A 19,321-nucleotide genomic window follows, 5' to 3' on the forward strand; every position below is an offset into this window, starting at 1 on the left:
GGGTGGGGGGTGGTCCGAGGAGGGGGGGACGGGGGGGACGTCAGGATGGAATCAGACCTGGCTGGCAGGGTGGCAGTGGTACGAGCAGCTGTTGTTGGACAGAGGGTCTGCACTGCTGTCAGCGCTGTGGGGGCAGCCCCCCTCACACTGGGACTCTGAGAGAGAGACACAGAGAGAGAGAGACAGACAGACAGACAGACAGACAGACAGACAGACAGACAGACAGACAGACAGACAGACAGACAGACAGACAGACAGACAGACAGACAGAGACAGTATTAACATGTTAATCTTTCCTAGGAGGCTTCTTAAGTTCTTCTATCGAAGAAATCGGTCCACCAATCCCGAAGAACAATCCGGTGATGTACCGGTGCGTCACTGTATGTACATGTACTTGTACGGCACTCATGTATCAGTACTGATACGAGTACATATGGTCATGTATCAGTACACTTTGAGCAGCGGCAGTGGCTCAGGGGTAGAGTGGCCGGTAGAGCGGCCGATGGGAACAGCAAGGTTCCCAGTTCGAACCCGGCCTCCCCCAGAGTTAGTGTAGATTAGAAGTATCCAATTGGGCAAGACGCTGAACCCCAAATTGCTCCCGATGTGCAGGTTGGTGTTTGCTCGTTTACATATGACGTAAGTCTTCCCTTCAATGTCCATGGCGTTTAATTTACGTCATATTTAGCGGAATTATCAGCTCTTATCATCATACATCATCATGAATCATCTCATACTGGCCAATCAGAATGCCTGTTGCCTGTGATTGGTTAGCTGATTTGTTCGTTTACATATGACGTACATTTTCCCTTCAATGTCAATGGCGTTTAATGTTTAGATGTTTAATTTATGTCACATTTAGCAGAATTCTGACGTCATTTCTCCGTTCATTGTCAATGGCAAATCTATAGACCTGTGGGGACAAAAGCTGTTTATTGAAGGGGCTATCGCCCCTTAAAAATCCTCCTCACACACTGCTGTTATAACCTAGTGCAGGGGTTCTCAACCCGTGGGTCGCGACCCCTCGGGGGGTCGCCAAATTATTTTAGGGGGTCCCCAAATTATTTTAAAAAAAAACGATTTTTTTTAAAAATAGCAGACCTACAAGCTCGTAGCGCGCCACTCGGTGGCGCGCTATGAGCTTGTAGATCTGCTATTTTTAAATAGCTAAATTATAACAATGCTTAAAACACCAAAAGTGGTTCCCGCCCAAAATGGTTTAAGTCCTAGTGGACCACCTGCCAGTGAGGAACCCCCACCGGGAGGATGTGGCGCCTCCATCCTACTCCCGCCCAACACTCCCTGCTGACCACCCCCACCCACCCCAGCCCAGCGCGTCTGAGCACAGGCTAATTGTGTTCGCATAAACGCTCGACGAAGCTGGACACACACACACTGTAGACATGGGCAAGTAAGTATATGTATAATTCTTTTGGGCAGGAAGTTGCGGGATTTTGGCGGAAGTACCGCTCAAGGAAATGCCGTTGACGCTTTACAAATCAGTTTACATTCTCCGTGAATGAAACAAGTGCTGTGATTGGTCGAAAAACTATCGTATCGCATACATCTGACGGATGTTTCCGGCCCGGCACTTCCGCCGATAGACTCTCTGGGCCCTATTATGCATGTCTTAAGTACCAGGTCTTATTACTTAACTTAAGACCTGGAGGCGTGATCAATGCCATTTGGCTATTCTGAGTGGCCAAACAGCATTGACCACGCCTCCAGGTCTTAAGTTAAGTCATAAGACCTGGTACTTAAGACACGCATAATAGGGCCCTCTGCCTTAGATCATGACCAGGCTTTTCTCTTCGCAGATGAGAAAAGGTGTTGGGGGTGGTCTCCACCTACCTAAGTGTTGGGGGTGGTCCTCTGGCAGGGTGGCGTTGGAGCCCTCGCTGGTCCCCAGCTGGAGTCGTCTCATGTGACGTATCACTGCCGTGGCGTTGAACGCTTGCTGCAGCGGACGTACAAAACACAACACAACACAACACAACACAACACAACGCCATTTAACACAATCATTCCCGGGATTCCTTCAAAATAGGAGCTCTGAAAGACATGGCCGCTTTTACTCTGAACGATTGGATTCCCTATGACGTTTCCAGACGTCCTATGGATGGATTGTGTTAACTGTGGTGGAAAGTAACTAAGTACATATTTACTCAAGTGCTGCACTTAAAGGAGCATTCAGTGATTTGGGTGATTTGGAAAACCACCCAGTCCGCCCCGGCAACAAAATGTGCACATGCACGCTCTACAGTGGGGGGAAGTGCAACAGGCCAACAGCATGTGCACCAAGGCCCGCCCCCAGTCGATCATGATTGGAGGAAGGCCCCTCTCATCCTGATTGGATGAAGGATTTGCCACCCGCCACCAAAACTGAAACTAGGGTTTTTTGACCCCAGGGGCTCACTGGGGACAGGGAGGAACTCCTTATATGGTCAGCACACTCTATAGTAGGGAGGATTATCCAGAAAAAAAGAAAAAATAAGTGATATTTGAATTAAGTGAAATCACTGAATATACCTTTAAGTACAATTTTGAGGTATTTCTTTTTCCACTTTACAGGAGTATTTCCAGTTGTCAATAATTCTAGTTCGACTCCACTACATCTCAAAGGCAAATATTGTACATTTACTCCACTATAATTCTTACTAGTAACATTGTAGAATTAGATTATTATTACAAAACCATTTTCAGACCTAGTATTAGGCCTATAGTACTTTGGCAATTTCAAAACAGCTCCGATCGACCCACTGACCCGACCCGACCCACTGACCCGACCGATTGAGTTTGAAGCCGATCGATCGGACGGTTCTAGAGATATGCGATGGAAACACGGGCACACGGATATACATTCCACACATTAACCCATTTTGGGGTGGGAACCCCTTTTGGTGTTAGCATTATGTTATGCTTTAGCTATTGAAAAATAGCAGATCTACAAGCTTGTAGGTCTGCTATTTTGAACGACTGACATAGAAACATAGCTTTTTCTGAAAACTGTCATTTTCAAACAGACATTTTTTTAATCTGATCTCAGGTCAAAATGGGTTAAAGGTGTATAGATTAGATAGATCATATCCATCTATATTATTTTCATTATTTTCTGTGACTTTTCCCCCATTATTTTTTGCCTGTTTTCACCAAACGATTGCCTATTTGTGACATGCCCATGCAGAACACGGACGCTATAGGTTTCATGCGATTAACCCATTTTGGCCTGAATTTAAAAAATGTCTTCTAAATCCTGACAGTTTTCTGAAAAAAAACATGTTTCTATGTCAGTTGTTCTCAAACATATTCATGTCATGGACCCCAAATATATATGACTTTGGCTGCCGACCAACATCTGAAAATATGTTGTTCCAGGGACCCTCCCAGTAGCAAAGATTTGAGTTAAAAACACGCTCTGAAAGAATATATATTCAATGATTCCAGGCACATTTTCACGATATTTAAAAAATAGCAGACCTACAAGTTCATAGCAGACCTACAAGCTCATAGCGCGGCACCGAGTGCCGCGCTATGAGCTTGTAGATCTGCTATTTTTCAATATCTAAAGCACGACACAACATAACATGCTTTAAAACACCAAAAGGGGTTACCGCCCCCAAAATGGGTTAAAGAGATATTTTATAGCTTACCCTCCACTTGCTCTTGGCAAAGTTCTTCTTGATCTGAGCACTGACCGACTCATGGATGTTCTTGTCCAAGGCGGTGTCTGCTGCAATCCTGAGCAACACAACAAGCACAACACACAACGTAACTGTCACACTGTTGTGGTGACATCATAATGTGTCCTTATCCGGGTGTGTGTGTGCGCGTGTGTGTGCGTGTGTGTGCGTGTGTGTGCGTGCGTGCGTGCGTGCGTGCGTGCGTGCGTGCGTGCGTGCGTGCGTGTATGTGTCTTTGTTTTTACAAGTGTGTCTAAACAAAAAAACAAGACAAAAACACGGTCATAATTTATACCAGCTTTGCGGTAAGCTAAACTATAAAAACACTGCAGTATTAAATAACATATGCCAGGACTATGCAACCGTAGGCACGGGTGCCAACATTGGTACAGGGGAGGGTGATCACTGGCACATGTGTGAGAGAGAGGTTTTTCTCTTTTAAGTTAAATCAAGTCCACTCACATCTATTGTATATAAAAATTACATCATGCACCACATAATTCTACATTCATTCAAGACCAACTCTGGGGGCAGTCTGGGGGAGTACATGCTCATGATGACATCCTGATGATGTGAAAGAAAATATTTCTAAAGAAGAAATAACAATTGTGTTACGTATATAGCCGCTATGGACAATCAAATCAGTTGCAGATATCAAATTTTGATGTGGCGTAATTAAATTTAACTGACTATCAAGAAAATAAGAACATGATACTTCATGTCAAAAAAGGTTGCCGACCTCCTTTTAACATTGTTTCAGAGACAGCAAATTCCATTCTTATTAATGTATGAATTTATATGTTTCAACTTTAAAATATGTAGTTAGTTCTTTTTCTTTTTTGGCCACCAGATGGCGGCCTGGTCTTTTTTTTATTAATGAAAGGCACATGCCCGTTTTGGAAGGAAAAGCCCAAATTCCCCAGGGTGTTCCTAATTTCCTTGACCAGTTTTGGCAAGCTGGTAAAAAAAAGAAGAAAGAGAAGCACAAGACAACACGCGCGTGTACACACGTGTGCCTGCGTGCGTGCGTGCGTGCGTGCCAGTATGTCCATGTCCATAAAAAATGGACAATAAAGAAGGCCTCTCAAATAGTTGAGGACAACACACACACCCTCCATAACCACTACGAACTAATGCCCTCAGGCCGGCGATACAGAGCATCAAAACTCACTAAAAGGGGCTCAGCTAGCTTTGTGCCCACCTCCATCAGACTTTTGAACGCCTAGGCTGAACCCCCCCCCCCACCCCTCGTTGGAATCTCTAACAAACAACCCCCCCCCCCTTTCCACCTGATGGACTATATAGTGAACGCACAGGTTGCATACAATAAATATTTAGATTTTTAATTATTAGTACTTATAGAACAGATTTGTAATATATTATGCTTTTAAGTAGTCTCTCTTAAAAGTTGTTTTTATGATCTTTTATATAGTAACTGTGTGTTTGTGTGTACTGTGATTTCTGTTGTCTTTACCACTGCACAAAATAAGTTTCCGAAAGGGAAAATAAAGTTCTTTGAAGTTTGATGTCAGTGTGACAGTAACATTGCTTCCATTACCAGGGGTGTTGCAGAGCCTGCTCACATGTATAACGAATCCTGGGGTCCTTCTCCATCAGGTGGATTATGAAATCTTTAGCTGGAAAAACAAAAAACAAAACACCGTCACATAATGAAGCAACATCACACGAGAGGGTGTGCTTTACAGTCATTAACGGCACGCCTGCGTTACTGCCGGAAACGAGCAGATAGGCCAGTTCCGTAAGCAGCGCAGAAGTGGTGAAAATAGGGCACATTGGGCAGTATTATGCGTGTCTTAACACATTGAGAGCCCACGCAAAACTGCCCAAAAATCACTTTCACCTAGAAAATCCATTCACATTTTTTATAATTCAGCTGACTGTGGAGACACATGCTGGAACTTTTTACTTTGAAATGTTTTATAGTTTCTGAGTTATTTAATTTAAACGCCAAATGCATTCTCAATGGCGAAAACACAAACTTTGGCACCACGTATTAAAAAAAAAAAAAAGACATGCATAATACTGCCCATAGTGTCTTACTGTACCACGTACTGTTTACATTTCAGTTTACAAGTCCTTTTACCTGAATCAGAGATATCGTCCCAGTAGGGAGAGTCAAACTCGTACTCCGCCTTCAGGATCTGCTCAAACAGCTTAGCGTCGTTCTCGTCGTAGAACGGAGGGTAGCCGCACAGCCTGAGACAGCATGGGAGAGAGGAACAGGTGTCAGCACGCACGCACGCACGCACGCACGCACACACGCACGCACGCACGCACGCACGCACGCACGCACGCACGCACGCACGCACGTACATGCTAAAACCCATGCATTAGCACATGCTAAAATCATGCATTAGCGCCCATCAAAAAAGAGCAAAAGTCTTCTAATAGAGCACCGAAGTCTGACGTCAATATCGGTAGAGGGCGCAAATCCACAGGTTCATGTAGTTTTTATTTGCATTGTAATCCCCATAGGGGGGATTTTAGATCGCCTCATATAAGAACTGTGTTTATTGAAAAATAAACATGTCATCCCGGCCGCTTCACTTATATGGATATGAAGAATCAACTGACTATTTGCGCTAGAAACAGACTGTATCATAATGAGTGACTGACTGTCATAAACGATACAGAGACACCTCCCTGACAATAACGCCGAGACAGCTTGTTTATTTTTGGACCACAATGCTTATATGAAACGATTTTAAGACGAGCCCATGTTATTCTCCATAGAGAAATGACTTCTGTGAACCAGGTGAATGGAAGGGATGAGCGAGTTACGTCAGGACTTCGTGATTCATCATGATTGATGGTTTAAGTGGTTAACTTAACTGAAAATACATACTAAGATGAATCCAACACAACGCTACAGTGGCAGGGGGGGGGGGGTCCCTGCTTCGTGTCTCTCTCAGCTAAGGGGGTCCTTGGCCGGGGGAAAACATTGAGGACCCCTGCTGTATAACTGGTCAAATGTCACTCACAGTATGTAGGCGATGACTCCGATAGACCAGCAGTCCACCGCCTTGCTGTAGGGTTTCTGAGCCAGGACTTCAGGGGCTGATGAGAGACACAGGCATCACATCACAGCATGAAGGAATGGACATTCTTTGGACCACAGCTCCACCACAATTACAATTTACAATTTAGGCATTTAGCAGAAACTATACATATAAACTATACGTGTATATATACTATACTATGCTATACATATGTACTATGAAGTGCTATGACTACATACAATGCAATTATAGTGCTGTCTACATAACATGCTATAAGTAAGTCTGTATCAAATGCTATCTAAGTCTACATATAAGGGGCTAGGGTAAGTGCTACGGGCCATGATGGAGTCTGAAAAGGTGAGTTTTCAGACTACGGCGGAAGATTGGGAGTGTAGATAACTTTTCTTGTAACCACCGCGCTCTGACTTATGGTGCGTTATCTTCTTAAATCAACATTGTAATAAAGGTAAAGTGGTCGCACACACCAAGAATGCATTTTTATTCTCGACATCATAAATGGACAGACGTTTTGGCTCTCCAGCCTTCATCAGTGTGGAAGGCTGGATAGCCGAAACATCTGTCCATTCATGATGTAGAGCAGGGGTTCTCAACCCGTGGGTCGCGACCCCTCGCGGGGTCGCCAAATTATTTTAGGGGGTCCCCAAATTATTTAAAAAAAAAAAAAAAAAAAAAAAAAAGATTTTTTTTTTAATTTTTATTTTCACGATTTTTCAATAGCTAAATTATAACATAATGCTTAAAACACCAAAAGGGGTTCCCGCCCAAAATGGGTTAAGGTTATTGTAGCAGTCAATTTATATTGGGGGTCGGGAGGGGGCGGGGCGGGGGTCCCGAGACGTTGCCAAAGCATTTTCGGGGGTCCCCGGCCAAAAACGTTGAGAACCCCTGATGTAGAGAATAAAAACGGTTTAAATGCATTCTTGGTCCTTTTACCATTTTTACAATGTCAGCATACAGTATACATTATACAGCTTTTAAACGAAAACACTTCTGTATCGTTGCCTCAATAGTCACATATTAACTTCACTGTATATTTCACATCGCAGGTTTACAGAGGTGTGAAAGCTGTATAAGCTACCCGTGATTCATAAATAATATAACACACAGATTAAACAATCAAATGATTGGCTCCTGAACGTGACAAAAACAAACAAACAAACAAACAAACATCTCCATGAATTTAAGGCTTCATGGGGTGAGTAATTGATAGAAAATAAGTGATTTTTCTGGGCGAACGACTTCCTTTCACGTGTAATGCGATTATGTGTGTGAGAGAGAGAACTTCAGAGGAGCAAAAAAACGAAACAAATAAATAATAATTCAAAATACTTAACGGCAACGCGGATTTCCGCGGTCTCCTACTGCTACTTTATGCATCTTTGAAACATCTCATCTACACTCAAGCGATGCTATATTTGTCCGTGACCAGATAGTGGTAGCCTACAGCTGCATCTATTGGAGAGTGGATTGACTTTCAAGGGACCCTAGGGCAGGGGTTCTCAACCCGTGGGTCACGACCCCCCCGGGTCGCCAAAATATTTTAGGGGGTCCCCAAATTATTAAAAAAAAAAAAAAAAAAAGAGATTTTTTTTTAAATTTTATTTTCACGATTTTTCAAAAATAGCAGACCTACAAGCTCGTAGCGCGCCACTCGGTGGCGCGCTATGAGCTTGTAGATCTGCTATTTTTCAATAGCTAAATTATAACAATGCTTAAAACACCAAAAGGGGTTCCCACCCAAAATGGGTTAAGGTTATTGTAGCAGTAAATTTATATTGGGGGTCGGGAGGGGGCGGGGCGGGGGTCCCGAGACATTGCCAAAACATTTCCGGGGGTCCCCGGCCAAAAACGTTGAGAACCCCTGCCCTAGGGTACCGCCGTCCAAAATACAGAAAAGGTAACCGAGGGTCCCGAAAGGGGCTATGTGTGTACTTACCAACATATCCAGGCGTTCCACAGGCAGTAGACATGACGCTGTCGGAGCCCTCGATCTTGGACAGGCCGAAGTCACTGATCATGATCTTGGAGTCTTCGTCCATGCTGTAATACAGCAGGTTCTCAGGCTGCAGTGACAGGAGACACATACACAAGGCGTGAATCTATTTTGCGTCCGAGCATAGACATGGTAACGCCCCGCCTGCCTCTGATTGGCCCTAAACATTATTGTACTGCAGTCAAAAGGTCTCTTTTCCCTGCATCTTTATCCTTTTTTAGTATAATAGTATTAGTTTATACACGATAATCAACACTAACACTTTATTTAGAACACACCCTAAGTACGTGTTCAATCAATTATTCAATCAAAGCAAACAATATTAGTTTGCCTCTTCTAGCACATGCCCAACTGTCATTCTCTTGTATTACAGTCAAGTAGTACAGTCAAGACGCGAGCAGTGTCGGACTCGGTAGGTCAATCAGAAGCAGGCGGGGTGTTACCATGTACCAGTGTTGTTTTCGTCGACTAAAACTAAAACGAAGAATATTTTACTTTTTTCACTGACGGAAATAAAATGGAAACTAAATTAAAACTAACCTATGATGACTAAAACTAAGAGTAAATATATTGACAATTTCGTCAACAAATAAAAACTAGACTAAAATGTTAGGAAGGGACTAGTGGACAAGAGATCCAGTATTAGTCAGTTTACATGCTGAAAATAGCCGATCTACAAGCTCACAATGCGTCGCGCTGCGACGCGTTGTAAAAGGTATACTGACCTTGAGGTCTCGGTGGACGATGCCCATGTCGTGTAGAAGGTATACTGACCTTGAGGTCTCGGTGGACGATGCCCATGTCGTGTAGAAGGTATACTGACCTTGAGGTCTCGGTGGACGATGCCCATGTCGTGTAGAAGGTATACTGACCTTGAGGTCTCGGTGGACGATGCCCATGTCGTGTAGAAGGTATACTGACCTTGAGGTCTCGGTGGACGATGCCCATGTCGTGTAGAAGGTATACTGACCTTGAGGTCTCGGTGGACGATGCCCATGTCGTGTAGAAGGTATACTGACCTTGAGGTCTCGGTGGACGATGCCCATGTCGTGTAGAAGGTATACTGACCTTGAGGTCTCGGTGGACGATGCCCATGTCGTGTAGAAGGTATACTGACCTTGAGGTCTCTGTGGACGATGCCCATGTCGTGTAGAAGGTACTGACCTTGAGGTCTCTGTGAACGATGCCCATGTCGTGCAGGTACTTGACAGCGTCCAGGATCTGCTGGATGAGCTTGCTGGCGTCCTTCTCCGTGTAGAAGCCTTTCTCTATGATGCGGTCGAACAGCTCCCCTCCGGACACCCTGCAAAGCAACAACACAGGACAACACCATGAGTCAGGGGTCATAACCACACAGGACAACACCATGAGTCAGGGGTCATAACCACACAGGACAACACCATGAGTCAGGGGTCATAACCACACAGGACAACACCATGAGTCAGGGGTCATAACCACACAGGACAACACCATGAGTCAGGGGTCATAACCACCAGGACATGCCAGGCCATGTTGGCTTGTGGTGGACATTTTTGTCAAAATTCCATTTTTGCCACAGACATACAAAATGAGTGGACAATAATATGACTAGAAACACATAAAGAGCTATCCCTGAATGACCATATTTGGTCTGTAACTCTGAGTGTTCAAATGTACACTCTCAGAGTTAAAGGGGTCCTTGCAAATACAACTTTTGAGAACCACTATAGCACTAGTTTAAGTTCTAATGTGCCATAGTGTCGTGGTAAGTATTTCAGTTCTAATGTGCCATAGTGTCGTGGTAAGTATTTCAGTTCTAATGTGCCATAGTGTCGTGGTAAGTATTTCAATTCTAATGTGCCCTAGTGTCGTGGTAAGTATTTCAATTCTAATGTGCCATAGTGTCGTGGTAAGTAAGGGTCGTACATATTCTGATGGAAACTTGGAGACTTGACATTCAGTAAGTGGGTCTTATGAACAAAATAAGAACCTTATAATAAAATAAATAATAATAATCAATCAATAAAATAATCAAAAATCTCCCACGGACAAGACCGAGTCTTTGCTACGGACACGTCTGTCTGTGTACGCACATATTGATGACCCCAGGCCATGAGCACTTGTAGATCTGCTTTTTTCACTGAATTTATTTTTATTATGACAGAATAGGAACGCGAAGACCCAAGTTATGAATCCCGAATAACTCAAACTGTACACTGAGGGAATGTATAGTGTTGACGGGGAACATACTCACACACATTATTACACTATATCAAGTTTTCCAAATGTATAAAACTTCTTTTGAAAATAGCAGATCTACAAGCTCACAGTGTGTCTCATTGTGAGCTGCATAGATTGGCTATTTTCAAATGGCCGAATGTATGTATATGGCTGACGTGGTTAATGTATGATTTGTAATAATAATACAAATTTACAAAGTAACTAGTAGCAACTGAAGTTTTCAAATCATTATAGTGGAGTAAAAGTACTGAAAACTGGAATTACAGTTTGACCAATCATATCCAACACATTGCTGAGTCTGACCAGGCCTCCCTGGAATGGAACCTGGGGCTATTGGTGACTCCCGCTCCACAGGCGAGCACCATAGAGTATATAAAAGGATAGAGACTGAACTGGCGCGATGCTCCTCCCCCCCCAGCTATTCATGTCAGTGGAAGTTGCTCAGTGGCGTTTTGAAGCACCCGGAAGACTGCCGGAAGTCCCTCCTCCGGACCTCAAATTTGAGGTCCGGGGTGACGTAGGGAGTGATGGTCCTACATGTTAAAGCCCAGCTGCACGGGGTTTCCCGGTCATGCATACACGGGTCCGCCTGTAGTCCCTCCTCCTACCACTAGGGCCCAGAGCTTCAACGTTGAATAGCCTCACTGGCCCCTTGGGCGAGCACCTGCTGCTTAAAACTGGTGGAACTGGAAACGCAAGCCGCAACACCAACACCGGAGGGAGTTCAACAAACCACGGTCAACCCAGATTCGGCTCAAACAAAGCATTCAATTAATTTCGCTCCCATGCCACTAAAATGTGGAACGCCCCACCAACCAACAGCCATTATTAAGAACGTGTGAATCTCTAGCCTCCTTCCTTCAACCACTCTCAAAGAGCGCTTTAACGGGCGGCTGCAATTCGAAACTGGCCCCTGTAAAAAAAAAAAAGCAAAATCTGCCCCCTTTCTATTTTTCTATAGGACACTGTAAACTGTGTTTTTTTTTGTTTGTTTTTTGCATAGATGTGTATATTTGTGTGACGAAAACTAAATGGAAACTAAATAAAAGCTAAGCTATGATGACTAAAACTAAGGCTAAATAAATATACTGACAATTCGTCAATAAATAAAAACTAGACTAAAATGTTAGGAAGGGACTAGTGGACAAGAGATCTACTATAAGTCATTAACAATTAGTTGCATGCTGAAAATAGCCGATAGTCATTACGACAGCATCAAGGCCTGCCAAAATACATTTTAGTCGACTATAAATCAACTGTAGATTTAGTCGAACACACTAAAACATTCCAGGTGACTAAAACTAAATGTAAACTATTCAAGAGACTATGACTAAAACTAAAATCTAAATTGACTGCCAAAAACAACACTGGTTCCAAGAATGTAGAACCAAACCAAAGTTCAATATTGTTGTAACTTGTGACTACTTGTAGTGTAGTTACTGTAATTACAATACTTTTGTCGGTAACGAGTAAGTAACGACACTACTCCTCCAAATTGAGTAATCACACTACAGTTACTGGTTGCTTTAGTTACTAGTTACTTGCGTCCTGCTGCTGCTTTCAGCGCCCCCCCGCAGCGGCCCCCGCGCGAGTGGAGTTTGTTTTATTCCTTCACTTGTTCAACAACCTGGTATTAAAGAGCATAAAGGAAGATCTTGTGTATGTCCTCCTTATTAGGATTATAAAGATTTGTTAAATGGGCAAATTATGTGACTGCATCTCAGGCGATTTTATGGAGTAACGCAAGTAATGTAACGAGTAGTGTAACTAGTTACTTTCTCCAGGGAGTAATCAAGTAATGTAAGGCATTATTTTTTTCAAAAGTAATGTGTAATGTGTAGTGTATTACTTTTTTGAGTAACGGACCCCAACTCTGCTTGTGACTAGCTAAACCATATGCAGTGTATAAGGCTCCCACTGCAATTCAACCTGCTCTTAGCCTTCATGACCACTAGGTGGAAGCATTGCTTCATCTACTATACAGGGCATAATACACAGATGAACATGACAGCAAAACATAATTGCTCTCACACTCAAAAGTAATAATTCTTTATTTATTGTTTTGCCACAAAAATCATCACAAACACGCTCCCCCCCCCCCCCCCCCCCACATGCACGTGATCGTCACGCGTATAACCCATTTAGGTCTGACGCCGAAATCTTTTTAATTTAATTTTTTCAGAAAAACCTTGTTTCTATATCAGTGGTTCTCAATAGTTCATGTCAAGGACCCCAACAATTATATGTAATATGCCGCCGCCCCCCCATCTGAAAATATGTTGTTCCAGGGACCCCCCTAGAAGCAAAGATTTGAGTTAAAAAACTGAAACTCTGAAAGAATATTATATTCAAAGATTTTCACGATTTTAAAAAAATAGCAGACCTACAAGTTCGTAGCGCGGCACTCGGTGCCGCGCTATGAGCTTGTAGATCTGCTATTTTTCAATAGCTAAAGTATAACATAATGCTTTAAAACAACCAAAAGGGGTTCCCGCCCAAAATGGGTTAATCACAGCACAAATATAGCACAGACGCAGGCATCGAAGACGCAGGCATCGGAAAAAAGACGCAGAAAGCATGAAAGCGAGGGAGTGCCAAGAAGTGCAGATAATGAGGCTAAAAATGTAAGGAGGACTAAGATGAGACTAAGATGAGACTAAGATGAGAGAACAAGTGGGCAGGAAAAGAAAGAGAAAGGCAGACAGACAGACAGACAGACAGGCAGGCAGGCAGACAGACAGGCAGACAGACAGGCAGGCAGGCAGGCAGGCAGGCAGGCAGGCAGGCAGGCAGGCAGACAGACAGGCAGGCAGGCAGACAGACAGACAGACAGACAGACAGACAGACAGACAGACAGACAGACAGACAGACAGACAGACAGACAGACAGACAGACAGACAGACAGAGAAGGGAAGCTCGTTGCTTCATGTCGAGGCATAGATTGGGCTTGTTGTGGCCGTGGTGTAGTGGAGATGAATATACATTTACAATGTGATGTCTGTCTGTCTGTCATATCTCGACACGACACTGACCTCATCAAACCCTGGATAGCCATACATGGAGAAGACTGGATCATCACCTAGATATTCTGCATAATTATGTGGAGCCGGCCAGCAACTCTACATCTGACCTCAAACCCTTCGATCTCCATATGTGGAGCTGACCTGTTCTGACATTCCATAATATGTTGATCCCCCGGAAGCCGGCGAAAACTAGAGTTCTCAACAGGCCCGAAAATGAAGGCCCGGCTACCTGGGCCCTAACAGGGCCCTAACTGGGTTCTAACTGGGCTGGCCTGAGGCCCCGTCTGGCCTTACTAATTAGCACACATTTTACGCCCTATACCGACCGTTGAGTTGACCAAAGTTTGGCGGAGCCCGTCGGTATGGCTGCCAGCACACACGTGGGCCCCTCTCAATTGTGGGAGGACTTCACGGCCGAAATGGTGACGAGCCAACCAGATTCGTCTGGATCCAGAAGGCTATAACCAATCAGGGCCCAGTATGCAAATACGGGGACGGACATTGCGGGGGGGGGGGGGGGGGGGGGGGGGAATCTAACACTGAGAGAGAGGCGACTTGGACGAGACTATCGTCTAATTAGTATCGCTACACGAGACGTTACGGAACAAACACACCATGGCAACGACTGCTATAAGAATATGGAGCTACTTTAGAACTGAGGTCGAAATTTAAAATTTGTCTTCTAAATTCTGACAGTTTTCAGAAAACAACCTATGTTTCTGTATCAGTGGTGCTCAATATTTCATGTCAAGGACCCCAAAAATGATACGTAATTGGCCCGCCGACCCCCATCTGAAAATATGTTGTTCCAGGAACCTCTCAGAAGCAAAGATTTGATTATTTCGCTCTGAAATATATATATTCAAAGATTTGTGCCGCATTTTCACGATTTTTCTAAAATAGCAGACCTACAAGCTCGTAGCGCGGCACTCGGTGCCGCGCTATGAGCTTGTAGATCTGCTATTTTTCAATAGCTAAAGTATAACATAATGCTTAAAACACCAAAAGGGGTTCCCGCCCCAAAATGGGTTAAGACGTATTTTAACAAAAACAAATGTAACACCTCATGCACCTTTTGAAACACAGCGAACAAATCACGACCGAATCGTTACGCTCATTCTAAACTAAGTTTAGAATCGCCAGCAGCATTGTGACCTTAATTAGTGACTAGTGATCCGGATTGGATTTAATTAATGCCCCCAGAGGACTTCAGAGGTCCAAAACAGAGTTGGAGTTGGAGTTTGTAAGCGCAGTAGCCTGCTATATAGCTGTAATGAATGGAATCTAAAAATGGCTCCCAATATAGATCTTTCCCAATTAGATAAAGCGCCCCATAAAATAATCAATGGCTGGTCCTAATCCTCTCCATTCTGTCCCTCTGTGTGTGACAAACCCTCTACTATACCACTTAACCACTTAAACCCCAGAGTGGAGTCCATTTTGTTGTCGTTGGGAAAGATTTTTATCACCAATTCAATGCTGTATTGATACTAGCCTGGGGTCCACCTATATGCTTTCTATGGCATAGGCAGCTCCCGGCAGGATCCGCCGGGAGAATCTAGACGCAGCTGCGCCATATGAGACTAATTAATTAGAGCGACAGAGAGAGAGAGGGTGTGTGTGTGTGTGTGTGTCAAGGGGCCAGTGAGGCTTTCCAACGTTGAAGCACTGGGCCCTAGCGGTAAGAGGAGGGACTGCAGGCGGACCCGTGGAAGTATGACGAGGAAACCCCGTGCAGCTGGGCTTTAACGTTGAGCGCGTTTGCACTTCCGCATTTTGGGCACCAAATGTTGGTGCCCAAATCGAAAAAAGGCGGACATAGACGGTCCTTCCGGGTGCTTCAAAACGCCACTGAGCAACTTCCACTGACATGAATAGCGGGGGGGGGGCGGAGCTTCGCGCCAGATCAGTCTCTATCCTTTTATATACTCTATGGTGTGCGTGTGTGCGTCAATTTAACAAAGGTGCAGACGATCAGAAATCAGCAGAGAGTGATCAGCGTTTGCGCTACTTGCCGAATTGAAGTGGACTCGGACCCAGACTTTTTTTTCTCCCTGGGTTTCCGAGGCTGTATTGATGCTGGTATAGAGCGTCGCAGTCCCGCCCCCTTTCATGACGACGAGAGACCCGGAAAAGGATTCCCTGTTCATTTTCCCTCATAGACATTTCAAAAAGTATTTATTTAAAGACGTTTACGCCGCGGACAAAGACAACTCGAGTCGTGACAAATCATGACAATAAACACAATGTTTTGGGCCCGATCAAATAATTTGTAAGAAGAAAAACAAAACAAAAAGTGTTGTATCCTGCCTTTTTTTCCTTCTTTCTAATAGGCCTTCCATGTTAAAAGAGGTATTTTCACAAGCCACAAACTACTGTTTTGTAAAGGTAAGGTTTATTCTACTTATTTGAGTTGTTATACCATTGTGTTTTCTTCACATTATTATCGGTCTTTGACATTTTAACATTAGGAAACGTACTTAGATTCTCCAGAGAAAAAAAGTGTAAATGCTAATGGTTAAATGACACCACTAGCTCCGGAAGGGGGCGTGGAAAGGGGGCTGTGAGATAGGCCTATTATTTGATCGGCCCAAAACATTGTGTTTATTGTCATGATTTGTCACGAGCCGAGTTGGCTTTGTCCGCGGCGTAAACGTCTTTAAATAAATACTTTTTGAAAAGTCTATGAGGGAAAATGAACAGGGACATTTTTTCCGGGTCTCTCGAGAGGCGGGACTGCGACGCTCTATAGGAGAGATAACAGGCAATCGTTGATCAAAATAACAATTATTCTACATTGTCTAATTGTGTGGACTTCTTAATTAAGTAATGCAGATGTTTATAGAGCGTTGCAGTCCCGCCCCTTACCATGGACCAGGAAATGATTCTCCGTTCATTTTCCTCATAGACATTTCAGAAAGTACAATTTACAATTTACAATTTAGGCATTTAGCAGACGCTCTTAATCCAGAGCGACTTACATTAAGCAATAACAAAAAGCATGGCATACATCACATGTATAAAAAGTAGTTATCATGAATCATGCGTAAACTAAGAACGTAACAGTGGAGTATCTATGTAAACTATACATACTATACTATATAATATATTATACATGTGTACTATAAAGTGCTATGACTACATAAAGTGCAATTCTAGAGCTGTCTCCTAAACAAGCTATACGTCTGTTTAAAATACTACTTCTGACTGCAATGGGAAGTGCATTCCATAGTTTTGGAGCCAGAAGGGAGAAGAGTTTGGGACGTGTGGAGCGTTGTCCCGGCGTTTTTAGTGAAGGTACCTCCAGCTTCCCTGCGTTGGCTGATCTGAGTGAGCGGGAGGGTTTGTAGGGTACGATCATACTTGTGAGATATGGGGGGGCCATGCCTTTGGTTGCTTTGAATGCCAGCATCAGAGTTTTGTATTCTGTGCGGGCAGCGACCGGGAGCCAATGGAGCGAGCGGAGAAGGGGGGAGACGTGTGAGAATTTTGGCTGGTTGAAGACCAAGCGTGCTGCGGCATTTTGGATCAGTTGGAGGGGCTTAAGTGCACATGCCGGTAGGCCAGTAAGGAGGGAGTTGCAATAGTCAAGTTTTGACAAGACTGTTGTCTGGATTAGGAGCTGGGCTGACTCCTGGGTGAGGAACGGTCTAATTCGTCGTATGTTGTAGAGTGTAAACCTACAGGATCTAGTGACAGCTGTGATGTGTGTTTTGAACGTATTTATTTAAAGACGTTTACGCCGCGGACAAAGCCAACTAGAGTCATGACAAATCATGACAACAAACACAATTTTTGGGGCCGAAAAAATAATTAGAAAGAAGAAAAAACGGCAGGTTACAACACTTTTTTTTTTGTTTTTCTTCTTTGTAATTATTTGTTTGGTCCAAAATATTGTTTGTGTTGTCATGAGTTGTCACGACTCGAGTTGGCTTTGTCCGCGGCGTAACCGTCTTTAAATAAAAACTTTTTGAAATGTCTGAGGAAAAATGCATTTGGTTTCATTTCCTGGTCCATGGTAGGGGGCGGGACTGCGACGCTCTATTAACAATAATGTAACTCTTGAGAGTGTAAAAACGTTCTCGTTTCGGAAGGTCTCATATTCGTGTTGAACTGTTGTGTGACCGATCGATTTACAGCAGCCCATTTAGGAACCAGAACTCTGTGGAAAGTTTATCGACATTTTGAAAGACAGGTGTATAAAAGAAAAAGAAGAATTCTAGAGCGATCAAAATAAGCGATTTAGCGATAAACCCACGGCGCGTGCGTGCTCTCGGCATGTTGTTTTCACCTGTACCACTGGAATCCTCCTGTAAATGGTTAAACCCTTTGCAGGACGGAGTTCCTCAGGGCTCCAGTTTACAACCTCACGTCGTTCCGCATCGTGAGCTTATAGATCTGCTACCCCCCCCCCCCCCCCCCTCTCCCCCCCAAGAATAGAGATGGTAGGTTCCATATACAGTGATAAATGGTTGATATGGATTTTTTCCCCCCAATTAGATAATGTGCCCCATAAAATAATAATCAATCTCCCTGGTCCTAAGTCCTGCAACAACGCTTTCTCCTACATGTCATATAGTTCATTTACAGTATATGCCATATTCATATTGCACCACCGCATGTCACTTGATCTTTAAGCTAATGAGGCAATAGGTCTCTCTCTCAATGCGTGCGTGCGTGCGTGCGTGCGTGCGTGCGTGCGTGCGTGCGTATATACAGTACTGTACAGTACAAAATGATATACAGTGCAGTACCCTCACACATAATAACTCATACAGTACACACACAGTACAGTACTACTCACACACATATAAACACAATACAGTACAGCAGAGTTGTTTTTGGCAGCAAATTTTGATTTTAGTTTTAGTCGTAGTCTCTTGAATAGTTTCCATTTAGTTTTAGTCACATTTTAGTCACCTGGAATGTTTTAGTGTTAGTCTAGTTTTAGTCGACTAAATAGGTGAGTTTAGTCGACTAATTCTACAGTTGATTTAGTCGACTAAAATGTGTTTTGGCGGGCCTTGATGCCGTCTTAATGACTGATTTTACACTTGCTGAAAATAGCCGATCTACAAGCTCACAACGCGTCGCAGCGCACACACACACACACACACACACACACACACACACACACACACACACACACACACACACACACACACACACACACACACACACACACACACACACACACACACACACACACATAAACACGATACAGTACAGTACTACTCACACATATATAAACACATACAGTAAGTACAGTACTCACAGCTGCATGATAAGGTAGAGATGAGATTTACTTTCAAAGATGTCCTCCAAGGATACGATGTTGGCATGTTTGATCCTGAGAGAGAGAGA

At 43.7% G+C, this 19,321-nt stretch overlaps 2 protein-coding genes across 2 annotated transcripts in view; one reads left to right on the forward strand and one right to left on the reverse strand.

The window, feature by feature from the left end:
- Nucleotides 1-19,321, forward strand: part of LOC306930335 (E3 ubiquitin-protein ligase TRIM35-like) — a 289,920-nt gene that overhangs the window by 210,601 nt on the left and 59,998 nt on the right. The window lies entirely within an intron of this gene.
- camk1b (calcium/calmodulin-dependent protein kinase Ib) lies at nt 19-19,304 on the reverse strand. Its single transcript, XM_079509291.1, has 9 exons — nt 19,233-19,304; nt 9,879-10,017; nt 8,658-8,784; nt 6,683-6,758; nt 5,785-5,897; nt 5,239-5,317; nt 3,651-3,738; nt 1,852-1,957; nt 19-155 (listed from the first exon to the last, which is right to left on the reverse strand). The coding sequence occupies exons 1-9, from the start codon at nt 19,238-19,240 to the stop codon at nt 52-54; spliced, it is 840 nt and encodes a 279-aa protein (XP_079365417.1). The 5' UTR covers nt 19,241-19,304; the 3' UTR covers nt 19-51.

The sequence above is a fragment of the Electrona antarctica genome, assembly GCF_951216825.1.
Source record: "Electrona antarctica genome assembly, chromosome: 9".
NCBI classification, from domain to species: Eukaryota; Metazoa; Chordata; class Actinopteri; order Myctophiformes; family Myctophidae; genus Electrona; species Electrona antarctica.

Bases quoted from the DNA above. Each gene is read 5' to 3' on its own strand.
- camk1b (XM_079509291.1), bottom strand. The intron at 5,898-6,682 runs GTGAGTGACATT...ATGCTGTCTCAG, and splicing joins GGAGTCATCGCCTACATACT to GCTGTGCGGCTACCCTCCGT. The intron at 1,958-3,650 runs GTAAGCTATAAA...CGTCCGCTGCAG, and splicing joins TTGCCAAGAGCAAGTGGAGG to CAAGCGTTCAACGCCACGGC.